Here is a 19943-nt window from a genome sequence, read left to right as displayed (position 1 = left end):
CCTAATGGAAAAAAACAAATCACTCCTGGAATAGAGTAAAAATATCAGGCCACTTGGGTACATGGTCTGGGATCTCAGAGCCTATTTCAGGGTTATAATGAATGGTGGGGAAAAAAGGTATAATATTGAGTAGATGGGATGACAAATTTACTTTTATATTTTAACTCTTTTTTTGGTGTTTTTTGTTTATTATTATTCTGACAGATAAAGACAATGGCAGACCCAGAACAAGGAAACCAAACATCAGTCACAGAATTTTTTTTCCTGGGATTTGGTGATCTCCATGACATGCAAAGTCTTTTCTTCCTGCTCTTCCTCATGATATACATTTTGACCATGGTAGGAAACATTGTCATTCTTGCCCTAGTTTTCACTGAGCACCGCCTTCACACCCCCATGTACTTCTTCCTGGGGAATTTGTCCTGTTTAGAAATCTGCTACACCTCCACCATCTTGCCCAGGATGTTGGCTAGCTTGCTCAACAAACAATATGGGATTTCATTAAGTGGTTGCTTCTTTCAGTTTTATGCCTTTGGTTCCCTGGCATGTTCTGAGTGTTATCTGTTAACTGCCATGTCCTATGATCGGTTCTTAGCAATATACAAACCACTGCATTATGCATCCTTGATGAACAGCAAGTTCTGTTTCCAACTAGCAGCATGGGCTTGGATAAGTGGATTTGCGTCTAACACCTTCACATCATTCTTGGTATCACAGCTGACTTTCTGTGGGTCCAACCAAATTGATCATTTCTTTTGTGATTACACTCCATTGCTAGTGCTGTCCTGCAGTGACACACACGCAACAGAAATAGCTATGTCTGTGGAGGGCACAATGTGCACTGTGCTTCCCTTTGTGTTGACCCTGATGTCCTATATTTGTATCATTGCCACCATCCTAAGAATCCCTTCCACCACTGGGAGAAAAAAAGCCTTTTCCACCTGCTCCTCACACCTTGTGGTGGTTACAATATTCTATGGTAGTCTAATAATTGTCTACACATTACCAAAAAGTGATGTATTGAGAGATCAAAACAAAGTGTTCTCAGTTTTTTATGCCATATTGACCCCTTTATTAAACCCTCTTATATACAGCCTGAGGAATAAGGACTTCAGGGAAGCCCTGAGGAAAGCTTTGGGCAATTGTGTGCCTTCAAAAAGAATTCAGAGAGTCCAAACCCTTGATTTAAATTTAAAACACACAAGAGACATATGAAACTTATTTACCTGATGTGAAGAATATGGAAGCACTGTGTCTTAGTTTATTATTATCATGCAAACTTCTGTGTATTTGATTATATAGTTATGCTAATTGATAAATGGCTGCCTTCTGCTGGAAACATACTGCACATCTCCCCAAGAAAGTGTCCATACTTCTATTAATTATGTGCAAAGGCCAGAACTGAGGAGGGCAATGAAGGTATCAGGCCCTTGTAAGTTTATTTCTAAGAATGCTAAGTCTCACTACCTTAAGTGAAATAGGGCTATGGAAGCAAAGTAAAACAAAGGACATTGTAATGATAAATCTGATCTCCAGTGAACAGATCCTCACTGCAGGAGACGGCTCAGATGACTGTGTGGAACAATAGAAGAGGAACGCTGAGTGAAAGCTGGAAACTCGCATGAGCAGTTTTGAAGGAGCATTATGTTCAGGCATTCCTTATTTTTTTCTAGACCTGTAAATTGTGCTTTCCTTCTAGCAAAATGTCTCTGGTTTAAAATTTCCTTTAAAGAGTTTCTGGGATCTTCACTATAATTGCGATGTACTCCAAAAAGCATTAAATGATGTCCAATTACCCTGGAAGTTGGAGCCATCACATGGATGTTCTTAAGCTTTGTGGCATTTTATCAGTTGATACTGGTCTTTTGATCCAAGTAACTGAGTGATGGGTCCCATACCCTAATAAGAGAGTCTGTACATTAAGAATAACTGAAACCTCAAAACAGTATCTGTATACTCAATAGATATAGTAGCCAGAAAGGGATGTGGAATCCCATTCTGTGGGTGTGTCTACACAAGTAGACCTAATAGTAGCCTAATAACACTGCACAGTAGCCTAATAAAACTTTGTAGTAGCCTAATAACACTGTGCAGTAGCAAGCCAGGCAAAACCTGGGCTAATACACTACTGTGCAGTAGTATTAGGCTGCTGTGCAGTTAGTGTCTGCAAAAACCCATGCTCTAGCACTACTGTGCAGTAGCGCCAGTTACTGTGCATTGATTTAGTACTTAGTAGGGAAAGTACTAAAATTAATGTGCTGTAACTATGGCACATTAATGCACATGTAGACACACCATGTAGGGAGGAAATACAGCCCTGGTGAATGTGTTCTGTTTCTCATTCACAGCTGTAATCAATGGGGCAAATAATGAATATAAAACACTGGCTGAGTTGGTTAGTGCCCTTCACGGGAAATGAACAGCTACAGGTTCAATCTCTGAGGAGGTAGGTCTACAGTCCCCGTGTCCTGTTTTCAGGGGAATTGCTCTAACTACCCCCTAAGCATTTTAAAGATAAGTTAATTCAAGTGAGGCTGTTCTTTGATTCTGTTTACCCAGGTCCTTTCAGGGTATTGTGTCTCTGCTTTGAGGAGACAAAGAGTGCATCTACACATCATCTTATGGCAATGTAGTGATGAGCTACGTCACCATATGGCACACTAAGGCACCGTAGCAATCATGTGGGTCTAACATGTGATCACCAGCTATGTTGCCATAGCAGCACGCTCCCCCATTATAGCACACTTCTATGGCGATGTAGCAGCAAAAAACTAACCATGAGCCATGAACAAGGCACAGTAACCTTCCATACTGCACCATGTTTTAGTACTTCCAAAAGGAAGTACTAAAGCATGGCACCATAGCAATGTCACCATATGGTGACACAGACACACTCTAAATACTTCATTTGCAGTCCTCCAGCATCCCAGGATGCACAGCCTACCCCTTCCTATCCTCCAAACCTCTACTGGTCTCACCCCCATGAGCTTTGTGCTGGGAGTGAAGCCACTGGGGTTAATTGTAGCCAGACCATGAAGCTCAAGGAAGAACCCATCCCTGGGCATCCTGATCTCAACCCCCAACAACTCCATGCTAAGAACAGAGTTGCCAGGGTTTAATGCCTGATGAAGTTTCTTATGTAAGCATCTTCCATCTTACCCACCAGTCAGTGGGCAAAGGTTGAAAACAGAAGATAGTAATGGGGAAGAATAGTCTGGCATCTCTGTTGCTGTACTTCCCTGTACCAGCCTTCTCACCTAGCTGAGAAAGTGGCCCAGATTCCTCTGGAGACAAGAGCCACTGGATGCGTGTAGGCTGGTGGGACATAACTCAAATGTCCAGGCCTTGCAGACAAAGTGCCAAAGCTACTGATTTGATGGAGTCTCAGGGAGGCTGTCCAATTGTCTGTGACTGGGCAAAGGGATAATGAGAAGCTATGTTGCCTTGGCTGACAATGGTCCTAATGCACTGAGACCTGTATAGCTTTGCTAGGCTGCTTTTACTGCTATTTAAATCCAAACAAATCATAAGCAGGTAGAATGGGGGGGGGGTGTAAAGTTGGGTCCTGGGGAGCTCTGCATAAGGAATAAACCCTATCTAAAAAACTTAGAAGGTATGTCAGACAGGCCAGACTTCTTGTTACTGTCCCACTTGCCAAATACGGTGCCAAGGATCATGCCAGACCATTGTCATAATGGTCATCCTTCTAATTGACCAACAGCTCCTGGTCTAACCTTGATAAAACCTTATACAGACATCAGCTTCCTATCAATTGAAACTGGCTCAAAGCCCTGATAGATTCACTAATGTTGATCACTCCTACTTGTAATGATCACTGGGTTAAATAACCACAGATCCATGTGAATGAAAAGAACTACACAACAGCTCCCAACCTCTTACATCTCTCCCCTCCCCATACACTTCAACCAATCTTTTCCTGAATATTTTTCTTTTCCCAAGACACACCCCTTACACTGGTTTCTCAACCTCCAGGCTACATGCCACACTCCCACTCCTGTCCTACCCCAAAAGAGCAGTAGAGTCCTGGAATACAGGATACAGAGTTTAACCCCACTTAGTGGTGCAAAGGGATATGAAGAGTTATTTTAACATGCCCTTGTCTACCTGGGATTATAACAGCAGACCATCCTTTCCCAGGCCTACTTACTAGTGGATAGTTTCCCTCCTTACAGGGAAGGGGACAGTGGCAGTAGGTCAATATCATGTGGCCAGGTGCTGGGGGATTGGAAACTGGCTAATGTGGTGCCAATTTTCAAGAAAGGGAGGAAAGAACTATAGGCCTCTAAGCCTCATCTCAGTGCTTGGGAAGATCTTGGAGAGAATCATCAAGGAGCACATCTGTGGGGGGCCTGCAGGGAAGATCATGCTCAGGGGCAATCAGCATGGATTCACCAAAGGCAGGTCCTGCCTGACCAACCTGATTGTCTTTTATGACCAAGTAACTAAATCCTTGGATGATGGTTATCCACAAGGTCCTTCAGAGCAAAGTGAGTATAGAGGAGGACAGTGAGAAAAAAATCTCTTCACCTACCAACTATCTAGACATGAAACTCTGTTGTAGGATCACGTGAGAATGGTTGACTAGGACCGAGTAGAGAAGTTATGTTTGGAGTCAGGAAACTTTGTCCTGACATCAATGAACTCTGAGAACCACCATCATGAAAACATGACCATATCTAGGTCAGAGAGGGCAGCATTGGTACAAAACCTGCCCTGCAATATGTCATAGAGGTGTCACATGATGCTGGCATTGAGCTGGTTCTGCTCTGTGCTGTCTTCATCACTTAGGCCCATGTGGATAAGGGTAGCTCATACCCTTAAAGCTGGGCCTATGGCTAGGGCTGGTGCTCAGCCTGGTGTTGAAACCACAGGGAGTGCTTTTCTGTTTTCTGGCCTCACATTAACTGCTCCTCCAACAGGTATCCTACCCTGCCCCCAGGCCCAGTCTCTTAAAGCTTCTCTCAAGTTTCCCTCCCAATTTCCTGGCTCAGTATAGCTAGTTTTATCCTGTTCCCCAGCCCTGGCTGCCTACCTTTAATGTCCTGACCATGTCTAATACCCCACTAAGCCCCCTCTACTTACTTTAACTCATAATCTGCTAGTCACGGTTCAGGCATAAGTAACTTTTTGTGCTTTCTGTAGCCCTTTAGAGGGAAATTCTGAATCATTCCCAGGTGTAATGGTCACTGTATACCTGTGGAAATGTTTTAGACTACTCTGGAGCATGCTGAGAAGCTGGAAATTATGGTTAAGCAGCTAATTTGCAGCCATGAAATGCACATAGCCATATAATGGTGATTCCAGAATCAAAATGGGGCTTAAAAGAATCTCACCGTAACTTGTATGCCTAAGCTATGGGAAGGCCACTTTAAATGGCCTTTCCCCAGCTGTGGAAGGGCCACTTAGATGCCTAGTACATGAAATAGAATTCTGTCCCTGGACTTGACATGAGTAAAACCATTACTGCAACTTGATGCATCAACAGATACAAAAATTAACAAACTCTTCATATGTTAATATGACTATTAACCAAGTTTCACCAGGGATTTTTAATTAATTTCACTTCACGTAGTCCTAGGAAGAGATGTGCAGAGTGTGGTGACACCTGGAGAAGGATATAGGCTGGTTGGTGGATCACAATGATTCTTCAGTGTTATGCAGCTACACAAAAGGCAAACGTGGTTTTGGGATGTATCATAGAAGCATTGACCACAAGACATGGGATGCGATAGTCCCTCTCTACACACCATTGGTTAGGCCTTATCTAAAGTATTGTGTTGAGTTTGGGGCTCTGCATTTTTACAAAGGCCATGGAGAAGTTACAGAGGGCCCAGATGTGGGCAACAAAAATGATAAAGGGCTTGAAATAAGCCATATGAGTGCAGTTTGAAAGAAATGTGTGTGTTTGGTTTGAAGAAAAGGCAATTAAGAGGAGACACGACAGTAGTCTTCAAATATCTGAAGGGCTGTCATAAAGAGCATGGGAAACACTTTTTCCCTCTTGCAGCAGAGTGCAGACTGGTGGCTTGAAGGTGGAGTAAAGTAGGCTCAGAATGGCTACCTGGAAAACAAACTTCTTCACTGTTAAATCACTGAGGCAGATGGGAATAACAGTAAAATTCTCTCACCTGAGAGCATGTTGATAAGCAAATGGCAAAGTTCCAATGAGATGCTGAGATAGAGGGGGAAAGTTGACTGTGATATTTGCCTGATTAGGAAATTGCAGAGCCCAGATTTACCATGTGAATTTGCTGAAGATGTGAAAGGCCAGTGAAGTGTGCTACAGCCAGGAAACACTGCCAGAGCTGGGACCACATCCCCAAAAGGCTAGCAGTGGACAAGACTCAGGGGTCACCCTACTGGATAATCTATCTCCAGCACAAGAGGAAACTAAGCAACCAATGAAGTGTTTTGGATGTGTTTGTGTCGATTCTGGGGACAACCCATTGTAGAAGTAATTGGCTTACTTGACTAGAAAAACAGACAAAGACCAGACGTGCTGATACTGCTTAATTCAAATGTTCTGAGATAAGGAACCCGCATTCCTTGGGTTATCTTGATATCTTGCCCTATGCATAGATAGTTTGTTTAAGTAAACTTTCTAAGTTCTGTGTAATTTACTTTTGTTTTGTTTCTCCAAGGTGTACTTTTTATCTCTTTCTCTGTCTTAAGTATAAATACGTTTGTAACCTTAGAGAGTCTGAGAAATCCTTTGAAACAGACAAGTGGGTGAGTCCCCTTGCTGTATGGAATTTTCCCTGTGATCACAGTATAGCCCTAAATAAAGAAAAGCTGGCTCTGTCAGTTCTGATTCAACCACAACACAAAGTTTGATTTCTTCCACAATTTGGTGCCATGACTTGGATAGAGACGCCCGGAGTGATTGGTTGGGACACAGACATCTCTGCACTGAAGCCCTGGTGCCAAAGAAGGTAAGAGACCTTTTGAAATCTCTACTGGGGCTTTTCAGTGAGAGGCCGTCTGTGTCTTCCTGATTCGCTACTTGAGGCTCACTCTATCCGAATGTTTGCTGCCAGAACTGTCAAACCTACTGTGTCAGTATTAACTGTGAGTAGAAAGAGTCAAGGCTAAGAGTCAAGGCTCTGTGTTGCTGTTGTCAGTGAAAGTATTTCCCTGTATGAATTGAGTTAAGTTCTGTAAAGAACTGTGAGGTCTTTCTGAGGCCAGAAGTAGAAACCTTGTGCAGCCGCCCCGAAGACACCAGATTTGTTCTGTGTGCTCTTTGAAAGCAAGGGTGCAAGGTGGAAACTCTTAGAGTGTGAATGTTTTTCCACGATAAGTGTTGATCAAGGCTGAGACTAAAGAAATACTCTTGAACCTCGTGCCTCAACACAGAAATTCCCTTGTGTAAATTGGGAGTATGAATTGAGAAATATGAGCCACTGACCAGGTCTGAGACTAAGGTTGGGTTCAGCCACCCCAAGGCTGTCCAGAAGGGCAGTTTTGAATGCAAGGGGGCCCAACTGGAACCTCGTGACCCAGTGGACAGGTTTACCCTTTCCCCACCTTCATAAATGAGCCGTGTCTAACCGTGAGTAACTGCATTGTGTGCCGTTATTGCAGTGGAGTCTTGTCTTTGGACATTAGCCACAGCATCTCTGTGCCACTAGCAAATCTCACAACCTGACTGGACACCCTGAATAAGCCATTCCTGTATGAAAGACCTGTGTGAATTGAATTTAAAGATATGGGGAGCAGAGAGTCTAAAAGACATACCAGCTCTGCCAAAAGGGACTCCAGCATTGTACATGTACACACACTATGGCCATAAAAGTTGTAAGTTTCTAGACAAATGGAATTGGTATACCAGAGATGATTTTAGCCAGCAGTTTCCCCTGGGGGGAACATTTGATTTAAGTAAAATTGTTCATCTCTGCAGAGACCTTGAGTTAAGAGGTAGTAATATACCACAGACTCAGTGGAACACATTTTTTGTTTAATATAAAGAAGGTTCCAAAAGATGTCAAAATAAAATAAAATAAATAAATAAAATAGGGGGGGAAAAAATCAAGTTCAGAGTCTTTAAGACTCCCAAGAGAAACTGAAATCTCAGATAAAGGAATTAAACAGAAAGGTGCACCAAAAGGGGGACCACCATCAATAGTACCATCAGCACCAAAACAACTTTATCCACAAATAACTGAGAATGAATCTGCAGAAGATATAACTGATTTTCTTAATGTGCCACCCCCATATCAGTTCCAGGCACAATCTGAACTCAAAGAAGTCCAAAGTAACCAAATAGACTCTTCTGGCAGGATTAGCCCACCTCACCAGGGAACTATCACTCAACAACTGTCACTTGACCCCGGGGGCATGCCCACGTCCACCGAAGACATGGTGTCCGTCTCCTGAAATCTCAACTCCCTTCTCTTGTTTAAGGTCTGGTACCCAATATGGTCTTTAAAATCTAAGGTGGCTCAGCTTATGCCTTTACGCCAACTTCCAGGGCAAGGTCCAAATGGGGAAACTACAATCTCAGTCCCTGTCCGCTGGTCCCCAGGAGATCTCCTAAACCTTGTTAAAAATTTTCAGAGAAGAGTCTTATAAAATTTAAATATGAATTGGAAACTGTAATGCATTGTTATGATCCAACATGGGCAGATTTAAACCAATTAACGAGCAGTGTTCTGCCCTCTGAGGTCCGCAACTGCCTCATCGCACAGGCTACTTGGCCTACTCAAGACCCCGGAATTGGAGATCACTTAGCAGATGTCCGAAGATGCCTCCTTGAAGCTGTGCTTAAAATTTGCCCCAGGAAAACTGACTGGGCCAAAAATACATAACTGTAAACAAAATAAAGGAGAATCCCCAGCAGACTACATGGACAGCTTGAAACTAGTATTTGAAAGACATTCTGGTATTGAAAATGCAGCTGAAACTGCCCCAGAAGCAGTTGCTTCCGCTTTTGTCCACAGACTTCTTTCTAAAGTCCAGGAACAGTTGTGCACAGTTTCTGTAGGCTGGCAGACTAAGCCACTTGCAGAACTAGTCACCATTGCAAATCATTGTACAACCTGCCAGGAAAAGAAAAAGGAATCCATGGAAACTAAGTTAATGTCATTGCAACTACAGACTTTAGGCAGGGGCAGAAGCCGAAGTTTCCATCGAGGATAGTTCAGAGGCAGGGGACGTGGTCATGGGATGGGACGAGGAGGATTTCAGTCCCAAAATAACGACAGTTGTCATTATTGTGGCCAACCAGGACGCTGGAAGGCTCAATGTCCTCACCAGCCTGGCCAGCCAGGGATGACGTTTAAACCTCCACCACCTCCTCTCACTCAATTCTCTGTCCCAAATCAGGGAGCCTCCTGTGAGGCCAGCCTGAGGAATAGTAACATCATCACAGCCCCGCTTCTCCCACTTAATCAAGATGATCCCCTTGTTTCCTGAGTGATAAATGGCATCTCTACAAAATGTTTAGTAGACACTGGTGCAAGCTGCTCTACTCTTCAAGCTGAAGAATTTTCCACAACTCCCCTCTCCTCTGCTGTTGTAAATGCTGTGGGAATTTCAAATCAAATAGTTCCTCATCCTGTTTCCCAACCATTACATGTTTCTCTTGGTCCTGTTTCTGATCAACATGCCTTTCTCCTTAGTCCTTGTTCTCCTGTTAATTTGTTAGGCAGAGATTTGCTTTGTAAACTCAGCTGTACTATCTATTGTTCTCCCAACAGTGTTTATCTAGATGTCCCTTGCCGCTTTAGCTAGCTCACCTCCTGAACCTGAGTTCCCTGACCTTTCTGTGTTGCAAGAAGAAATCATAAAAGCTGTCACTCCATTTCTCTGGTCCCAGCATGCTAATGTAGTAGGACAAATCCATACTGCCCAGCCTGTAAAAATTAGATTAAACCCAGCTAAGCCTTTACCCAAAGTTGCTCAATACCCTTTACGTCCAGAAGCTGAAGAAGGGATACGCTCTGTTATAACTGCCCTTTTAAAGCAAGGTATCATTGTCCCAACTAGGAGCCCTTGTAATACGCCTATTCTTCCTGTAAAAACCTGGAAAGAATACCTATTGCTTTGTACAAGACCTTCGTACGGTAAATTCTGCAGTTTTACCAACTTTTCCTGTTGTACCAAATCCAGCTACTATCTTCCTAATGCTTGTTAACTTGTCTTCTGCATTTTTTCTACCCCTATACACCCTGATAGCCAGTTTCTCTTTGCATTTACCTATCAAGGACTTCAGTATACCTGGACGTGATTGCCCCAGGGCTATACTGAATCCCCTTCTCTTTTTTCTCAAATTCTGAAAAAGATCTATATGATATAATATTTTAAGAAAATTCTGTGCTTGTGCAATATGTTGATGATTTGCTCTTGGCATCTACCTCCTTAAAGCCTGTAAAAACAAAGAAGGCAGCACATCCCCCACGTTTGTACATTTACAATTAGATTTTATTCAAATGTAGAAATGTTGTTCTTATGAATATGTTCTTGTTACTGTATATATGTTTTCTGGATGGGTAGAAGCCTACCCATGTGCAAAAGCTGACACGATAACTGTAAGCAAAAAAGTTGCTCAGAGACTTTATTCCAAGGTTTGGTATTCCTTTATCCCTAAACTCTGATAGAGGAACTCATTTTACTGGACAGATAATGAAAGAAGTCTGCAAAGTCCTGCAGATCCAACAGAACTTTCATTGCCCATACCATCCGCAGGCCTTGGGTCTAGTAGAACGCCAAAATGGCATTCTGAAAAATAAACTGGCCAAAATTTGTGCTGAGACTCACCTAAAATGCCCAGATGCACTTCCCATAGCCCTTATGAGTATGAGATCTACTGCTAACCAAAAGACTGGGCTTGGCCCACATGAAATTCTAATGGGAAGACCCATGAGGCTCCCTGCCTCGCCACCTGTTGCTTCCCACTTTTGCGATATACATTCACTTGATGATACCATTCTAGACTATTGTAAAGCACTAATGAAGTGTGTTAAGGCTTTTCATTCACAGGTACAGGCAGCTCTCCCCAAAGAACAAGGTGAGCCGTGCCAGTCTATCCTGCCTGGAGACTGGGTCCATGTAAAAGTCCATCAACAAAAGTCATCGCTGGAACCTCGCTGGAAAGGCCCATTCCAGGTACTCCTGACCACCAACACTGCAATAAAGTGTCAAGGCCTCCAGACATGGATCCATGCTTCACACAGCAAGAAAACATCAGCCCCATTAGACCTAGAGTCTCCTCCATATCAATCTTGTAATCAGCCTCCACAGACTGGTAGTGAGCCTAGCGCCTGCCAGCAGGAGAGCTCAAGACCAGTAGTGAGCCAAGCGCCTACTGGCGAAGAGGATTTGCCACTACAGAGCGAAGAGTATGTGCCCCAATGACACCACTATGCCCTTCGGGACAGGAAAAAGGCCTCTACCTAGTTCCTGGTTCCCGAGGTGGAGTTGGTTAGTCGTGATTTGGATAGTTCTCAGTATTTCTTTTTGGGCCATCTTATATGAACCCGACTCATCAGTTATAAGAAACTCTGTAAACCAAACTACATTTCTGCACCGACAAAGAAGATCGCTTCATGAAAATGTGTTCTTGTCTTTAGTTAATCAAACTGGAATAGCTTTAAATGTCTCTCGTTGTTGGATATGTAGTCATGTCCCTATCTATTCTACTGGAGGAATACCCATGATACCGGTACCCTTGAATGCAACTCAGATGTTAGCCCCTTACTATTCAAATTTTCATGGGAACGAAACCTGGCAGAATGTAAGTTGCAACCGGTCTGAATACGTACGATTAGCTTATGCCACCCCTGGAAAGTTCTGTTGGACCTGTAATGGATCTCGTGTTGCAGTAGGAGTCAGTAAGTGTGAGGTAGAATTTAAAATAAATGGTACTTGGTTTTCTAATAATTCCTGGATATCTAACTACTCCCCTGCAGGTCAATTTTCAGGCTATTATTCACAATGGATAATGTCCCCACGCTGTAATAGAGGTGGATATACTGCATTAGCTGGTCACCATTTTGTATGTGGAGATAAGGCCTATAAAAATCTTCCCTCTGGTTGGAGAGGAACGTGCTATGTCTCCGCATCATATCCTGCTTTTACTATGAGATCTCATTTACCTAAAGGGAGAATTCACAATGTTCATGGAATTACAGAAAATCAAAGAATTTGGGGTATAATGTTCCCCAGCTATGGCGCAGGGTTAGCTATGTCTGGGATAAAGAAAGTTACAGCATCTCTGGAAAAGATTTCTAATGCTACTGCTGATAGTTTTGATAAAATAAATACAGAAATGAAGGAAATAAGGGAAATGACATTGCAAAACCGACTTGCATTAGATTATATACTAGCCAGCAAAGGAGGAGTCTGTGCTTTAATAGGTAAAGAATGCTGTACTTAATTCCCGATAATTCAAAAGAAATCCAGGATTTAAGTAAACACCATTTAAGTGGGCACCACATCCACTTGAAACTAAGGAGTGTCATACAGAAGATCCAGTTCCATATCCCCAAGAGGTTATGCACCAAGGTAAAGAAAGAGCTGCAAAACATGTGAAACCTGGTTGTCATTAAAGAAATGTACAGCTAATGGTGTAGACTACCAATTCTTATGCTATGGCCCATGGGCTGCATCTGGCCTGAACAGTGATTTTATCCAGCCCACAAAACTGAGGGGCTTCTATGGCATTTTTATAGTTAGGGGGGAGGGGGACTTCCAGAGTAGGGCCTTTGCTTATGTGGAGTGTGGGCACAGGAGGGGAGTGGCAAAATATTTTTTCACTGTTAGAAGAGTGAGGCAGTGGAATAGATAGCCTAGGGAAGATGTGGAAGTGCTCAAGAAGTGGCTGGACAGCTACTGGTCAGGGACGATATGGGCATTTTCTATGCTTCTGGGCTTTGCTGGTTACTCCCTGCAACCTTTCTGCTACATACGTCATGGTTTTTTAAGCCTTCCTCAGAGGCATCGGGTATTGGCTAGAGTGAAGGCTGGGGATTTTAGTTGGGGTGTGCCAATGCTCCTGCTATGCCTTACAGCTGGGGGTACCTGGGTAGAGGGTCTTGTGCCTCCATTCAGGGTGAAACCCATCACCATATTAGGGTCAGGGAGGAAGTTTACCACATGGTCAGATTGGTATGGACACAGGGGGGAGGGAGTGGGCAGAGAGGAAAGTGGGGGGGAAGTGAGTTGCCTTCCTCTACCAGGGGAAGTGACCCTCTGCCTGAGACCTCTTGAGCATATATTAACAATCTTTTATACAAGCAAGATATTGGCTACTTTGGTTCCTCTGCTTTATCTATAGCAGGTTAAGGTATTATGTCTTGTGTTGTATCAGGGTTCAAGGTAGCTGCCTGAAGAGTTTATATTATATATGTTTAGGATGGAGATGATCCTGCCTCAGGCAAGGGTTTGGATTAGGTGACTTGCAGATGTCTCTTCCACCCCTGCTTCCCTCTCTGATTCTAGGTGGTGGTGACTATAGCTGCTGCAGTGATAGTGTGGGCCAAGCTAGAACCTCTTGGCAGTGGTTTCCTCCTCCAAAAAGTTGTCCGCCTCGTGTAGCCCCATTGTACTAGTCCCAAAACTTGACCAGACTGTTTGGTTCTGTATTGATTTCCAGAAATTAAGAGCAACATCCAAATTTGATGCCTATTTCGTGCCTTAATACATCAGATGATCAAAGTCTTGGGGGAGGCTTGCTATCTTTCACTGTTCTCTCTCACAAATCGTTACTGGCAAATTCTTCTAGTCCCAGCAATGTCCACTTAGGTCACCTCTGCATGTTAGGAATGCTGAAGTCCTTTAAAAACTGGGGGCTAAACCTCCTTTCACTTCATGTGCCTACAGGACAAGCATGTACGTGCATAACTGCAGTTCCTGACACTTGGAAACAGTTTGGGATTCCAATTTTCCTTGTGGTCAAAAATAATCACCCTGCAATTGTATCTGTTGAAAATACACCGACAGAGGAACATTGCATCTTCTAGCCCAATAACTCAGTGCTTGCTTAGAAGAAAAAAAACTTAGTTCCAAGGCTGCCCTCACCCAGAGGGGTTTTGAACCTGTACACCTCCTTCATCCAAGCATTTAAACCACTAGACTATGGGTTAAGTATTGTCCTCACCTACAAGCTACACCTTGAAGCTGTGTATTCCCCCTGTAAACTCTAATGGTTTCAGAGATAATGGATACCTAAGGGAGATCATCTGATGAAAATTCAGTGGTTTTATAGAGACCAGTAGCTCACAAGAATATTAGGAGAAATACAAACCAATATATTCCACCCATTCTGAGATTTCAAATGTCATTGCTAATTTTTAAACCTCTTCCTTTGTTATTTCTGATATTCAGCTTAAACGGAAGGCCTGACAGTTTTTTAACCTCTCAGAGTTTTCACTTATCATACTGTGCTTCCTGGTGTTAATATTCTTCCTGCTGATTTCATTATTTTAAGTGCATCAGCTGGAGACAGAAAATACTTCAGCAAAATCTCTATTCCTGAAAAATGAACGAAAGGGTAAAAGTATACCATTCCCTTAAATTACTTTTGGTGGGTGGGGAGGGGTTTTTATTTATTTACAAGTTGCATCCAGAAAAATACTAATGAAGGAAAGATTCCTTTTAACTTTGGGGAGCATATTTGATTATGTCTATATATAAAATAGGGAGTAGCAATGGCATCTGTTCTCTTCTGTGCTGCTAACATAATATAGACCTCTAACAAATCATTTCATAGCTATTTCCCAGTGTATTCAATTTTAAAATGGGGATGCTCTCTCTCTTTTTCCCCTCTGCCTTTTTGAAATGTTCATGTCATATTTTAATCATAATATTTTTTGTTGTTTTCCCTTGTCCATAACAGAGCAGATGCTATTTAGCAATGGGAAATGAGAACATGACAGTGGCATCATTCTGAGCTTTCCCCGTCTTCAAAAACTGCAACTTTTGCTTTTCTTTGTTATCCTGACCATTTATCTCCTGACCCTGGCTGGACATATTCTCATCATCATATTAGTATGTGTAGACTCACATCTCCACACCCCCATGTACTTCTACCTCAGCAATTTCTCCTTCCTGGAAATCTGGTACACCCATACCATCCCCAAGATGCTGAAAGTCTTCCTGGGAAATGACAAGTCAATCACATATACTGGATGCATCACCCAGCTGTACTTGTTCCTCTCCTTAGCAACTGCTGAATGCTTTATCTTGGCTATCATGGCATGTGATCACTATTTAGCTATCTGCCACCCACTGCAGTATCCAACACTCATGAACAATAGGGTTTGCCTTCAATTGGCTCTGTGCTCTTGGGCAGGTGCCTTTCTAGTCAATATTCCACCTCTGATCTTATGCGTCACCTTTATTGAAATGCTCCTGTGTGGACCCACATGAGGCTGAAACAGTTGACTTTGTTGTGGCCACTAGTATCCTTATGAACTCCATTGTCCCAGTTGTGGTTTCCTATGCCCTTATCATTGTCACCATTCTGAAGATGCCCTCAGCCACCGGGTACCAGAAAGCCTTCTCTACTTGTGGCTCCCACCTGGTTGTGGTGTCTGTCTTCTTTGGTACCCTGATATTCATGTATGCACGCCCAGCCTCCCTTGACTCTGCAGACTTCAGCAAGCTGTTGTCTGTATTCTATACCGTGGTGACCCCAATGCTAAACCCCATCATATACTGCCCAAGGAACAAGGAGGTCAAAGAGGCCCTCAGAAGAGCAGTGAAAGGCAGGAATGCACTACTGGGAACATTTTTTAGCAGGGTCTTGCCATTAAGGTGAAGGAAAACCCAGCAGAGCAAGGTATGGGTGAGTTACTGATGCTAAAGCCATTTTTCATTAAGTAAATATATTTTTTCCTTTCAACTCAATTCATTTTGCATCTCTCTCTCATGTGCAGGAACCCAGAAAACATAATAATGTCATAGAAAATGTGGTTTGGAAGGGACCTCAAGAGTCATCTTTTCCAACCCCCTGCTCAATGCAGGACCTTCTGCAGCTAGATGGTCCCAGCCAAGGAGATGTCTAGCTGAGTCTTAACAACCTCCAAGGATGGAGATTCCATAACCTCCATGGGGAACATGGCTAGTGCTTTACTACCCTCCTAGTAAGAAAACTCTTCCTAATATGTAACTTAACTTTCCTTGCTGCAGCTTGAGCTCATTGCTCTTTGTCGTCATCTGCCACCACTGAGAAGAGTCCAGCTCCATCCACTTTGAAACCACTCTTCGGGTACTTGAAAAGATTGAGTGGGATTTTAATAGAAGCCTTCATCTACAGACTAAATAAGCACAGTTCCTTCAACCTGTCCTCAGAAATCAGGTTCCCCAGCTCCTGAACTATTTTAATTACCCTCCACTGAACTCTCTCAAATTTCTCCACTTCATTTCTATAGTGGGTGAGGGGGCCAAAACTGAACACATCGCTCCAGATGTGGTCTCACCAGCACCAAATAGAGGGAAATAATAAGCTTCCCTTGATCTGCTGGCAATAATCCTGCTAATGCAGCCCAGTATGCCATTAGTCTCCTTTGCAAACTTCTTGAAGACGCACTCTATCCCATCTTTCAGTTTATTTATGAATCATAATAATATATCCAGCTGTATAACATTTTTCTATAATATGTGTAATTATTGTAGTTATCTGCTGCTCAATGTAGCAGTTTATAATTCTTCCATATAAATAAAAACTTGATGTCTTATTGCAACTCTCTCACCCTCTCTGGGGTCCTCCATACACCCATCACTGTAATAGACTGGTCCAGTGATGACAAAGTATAAAAACAAAAGAAAATAGCTGTCTAAGTACTTAAAAACATAGAAGGAAGTGTTTTATATGAAGCTTGTATTATAAGTGAATAACTAACACCAATTTAATTGCATTTCTTCACTTCTAAAACATGTATGAGTAGAACTTCCACATTTTTGGGACTTCAAAAGTTATCCCTATGCTAGATGGGAAAATCTGTCAATTTTTTTTATTCATGGATTTATTTTTATTCAAATAAAAGGGTGGCGGGGTGGGGAGGGGAAACAGTGACAAAGATAGTATCACTGCAAAATAAGCAATAAACGAGAGATTATGGGAGTTATACGTGATGTGGGAAATACAGGCTGAAGAACTTCCTCAGCTGCTTTCAGAACAAAAGTGTGAACCTGCATACCCTATGTTATAGGGAATGAACTAAAACATTAGGTTTCTGACATTTCTGAGATGGAAAATAGGATATTCATGTCTAGGAATTTCATCCTGGACTTGAAACTTTTCCTGATTAAACTTTTCGTTAACAGTGGTATGTAACTATGAAAAGTTTCCTTTTCAACAAATCAGCATTTTACACCAATAATGAAATGTCATGAAGGGTGATATTCTGCTCTTCCCTGCTTATCTGACCGGACAAAGAATTCTTGTATTCAAAAGCTTGTTTTACATTCTTTCAGCCATGCAGTTGACTGATTTTTTTTCCCCAACCATCTAAGCTACCATTTCTAAGGTTTACACACCACCAGGAATTATTCCTTAGCATATATGAATGCCTAGCACCATCTACATACCATGGCAATGTGTGCAGGCCTCCAGTCTTTTACCCCAAGTAGCTTAGTACCTAGGGCAGTCACCTAGGAAGCCAAAGGAGATAAAGGTAGCCTAGAAACTATCTGCAGAGAATTGAACTCCATCTCACTGACTAGAACACCACACAAACAATGACTGGTTAGTCATTATCACATTCATTCTCTCATGCATGTCAGCTTCAAAAGGAATACCAAAGAGAGAGAATAAAGCAAGTTACCAGCTAGCCCAGCTCAAGTCATCCCTTGAATTCTTTAATCTGGTCCCACCACGTCTTTCCCCAGGCTCAGAAACAGGCTATAATGCCTGGGTTAACCCACTGCCCAGGGTTCAGACATATAAGCTGTAGTACCCTGGGTTTATCTGCTGTCCAGTGCTCAGACAAAAGCAAGACAGCCCAAATGAACACATCTTTAACTTGGCCCCAGAAGCACAAGGTTCAAAGCCACAGGTTAATCTGCACCACAGTGCTCAGTTGCAAGTATAAAATGACCCAAAACAAACAATCCCATCATGGGTTAAATCTCACCCTCTAGTCTTCTTTTAGCAAGCTCTCCCTCCATATGCAAACACTCACTTCCTCTTCTGTCCCCCTTTATTTCTGTCTTACCCAATCAGCTTCCCATCATTTACTGATTAACTGAGCCAGCTGCAGCCCCTTAGGCAGGTGGTTTGTTACCAGTTAGCTAATTGCTTTAGGCTGCTCCCAGTTACAGTGAGGTAAATTGGGGATGTGTGCTGCTGAGAGGAGACTTGGGTCCTGTAAGCTGGTATATTGAAAGTGTATGTATGTGTTGTGCCTGTTAGTGCTTGTGTTGAATTAATAGGGACTATATAGTTGTACATAGTTATCCATGTGCATAGGGCTGTGTGTCTTGGAAGAGAATTCCCTTGAGTATGAAATCAAAAAAGTTTCTTTTCCTCCCCCCACTGAATCACTGAGCATGAGTAACAGATACAGGACAGAGTTTGATTGGGGGTGTTGATACTTGGAAACCTACTCAGCATCTGGCTGGTCATTCTTCCTCTAGGCTAAACCATTCTCACCACACTTGGGTCCAGAAGTTTGTTGGTGATTGACAAGGAGCATTGAGGTTTTGCCCTCCTTTGCAGTGCCAAGCATTGTCTCTTTCCTAGGATCATCTGAGCATACCTTATTCTAGCAAATTTCTGATATTGAAATGACCAAGGACTCGATGGGACCCTCATCTCCCCTGCTCTGTATAGGTTGACCATTGTGAGAGCGGGGTTTGTTTGTTGGTTTGTTTTTAATTACAAAATGCTCTGTAACTGTGGTGTGTGATATGTTACAACATCCTTTCTTTCTCTTGATGGTCAAAGAGACAGACAGAGAAAGCTCAAAAGGACAGGCTAAATTTAATAACTTAATAGAATAATACCATTATAGCTTTAAGCAGTTAAACATAAAATAAATTACAGACTGCAGACAGCCCAGTAATGTAGTTTACTACTGGCTAACAGGTCTGCAGAGGGTACAAGTGAGTTTGTCCTTTAGTCCATTGGTTTCAATGCATCCCAGACCCACTCTAAACTCCTCTTTTCTTCCAAATGTAATTTACTTTCATCTTGCCATAATTAGGAAAGACAAGCTATTCCTTCAATAGGACTGTAGATCACTAAACAATTAGGGATCCCCTGCCTCATCTAAAAGCAAAACATCCTCAGGAACAGCTACAGTATCCTTTCTTGAAAACTCTCAATATTTGGCTTCACTTGCTCTTGGTACACTTGCCTAATAATATTTTTATAGTTAATCTGTAGAAGTTTTGCTTATACAGTACCTCTAACCAGCTTTGGTTTTAGATGATTAAAAACTAGGGGCCAGATTAGATCTTTTTATGGACACTTTTGGACAAATTATTGTCTGCAAGTATATGGGACTGTATGCAAATCCTTAACACTCTTGTATTCCTTTTCCTGAGTGGGAATTCAAACAGAGAGGGCTTATTTATACCACGGTGTTGGCATGTCCAAGACAAGATGGCTTAACCATGTCCCACCTACTTGGAGCACATCCTCAGACTGGAAGTATGCTGATGAAGCTGCCCAGAGCCATCCTGAGAGGTTGTTCCCAAATCTGCTAGCCAGGAGGGCTGGCAAGGGGCCTCAAAGTTATGCTCATCATGAGTAACCTCACCTATGAGTGTGTCTGTGGGTGCAGGTACACAGGGCATGGATAAAGTGTGCTCAGCTGCAACACACTGGTGCCCTAGTGTATACAAAACCAGAGAGGTTAAGTATATGATTTCCAAAATTGATCAGATGCAAATCTATTAAGCAGCTTTAGCAACCTCAACCAAAGGCAAAGCTTATCTGTAAATATTAGTAGGCTTCAGGTGCCTTGGGTATTGGG

At 42.6% G+C, this 19943-nt stretch overlaps 1 protein-coding gene and 1 pseudogene across 1 annotated transcript; both read left to right on the top strand.

Moving 5' to 3' along the window:
- The first annotated feature begins 213 nt into the window (after positions 1-213).
- On the top strand, positions 214-1215 carry LOC149862616 (olfactory receptor 5AP2-like). Its single transcript, XM_090054010.1, has one exon. The coding sequence runs from the start codon at positions 214-216 to the stop codon at positions 1213-1215; it is 1002 nt and encodes a 333-aa protein (XP_089910136.1).
- Positions 1216-12515: 11300 nt separating this feature from the next.
- On the top strand, positions 12516-15781 carry LOC149862615 (olfactory receptor 6B9-like; annotated as a pseudogene).
- Positions 15782-19943: the final 4162 nt, after the last annotated feature.

Source organism: Crocodylus siamensis, chromosome 6 (genome assembly GCF_052110815.1).
Source record: "Crocodylus siamensis isolate JL-2025a chromosome 6, ASM5211081v1, whole genome shotgun sequence".
Classification (NCBI taxonomy): domain Eukaryota; kingdom Metazoa; phylum Chordata; order Crocodylia; family Crocodylidae; genus Crocodylus; species Crocodylus siamensis.
The sequence above is the reverse complement of the archived record's forward strand: the minus strand, read 5'-3'. Positions and strand labels throughout refer to the sequence as shown.

Excerpts from the sequence above, each read along its gene's own strand:
- LOC149862616 (XM_090054010.1), top strand. The coding sequence starts at position 214 with ATGGCAGACCCAGAACAAGGAAACCAAACATCAGTCACAGAATTTTTT.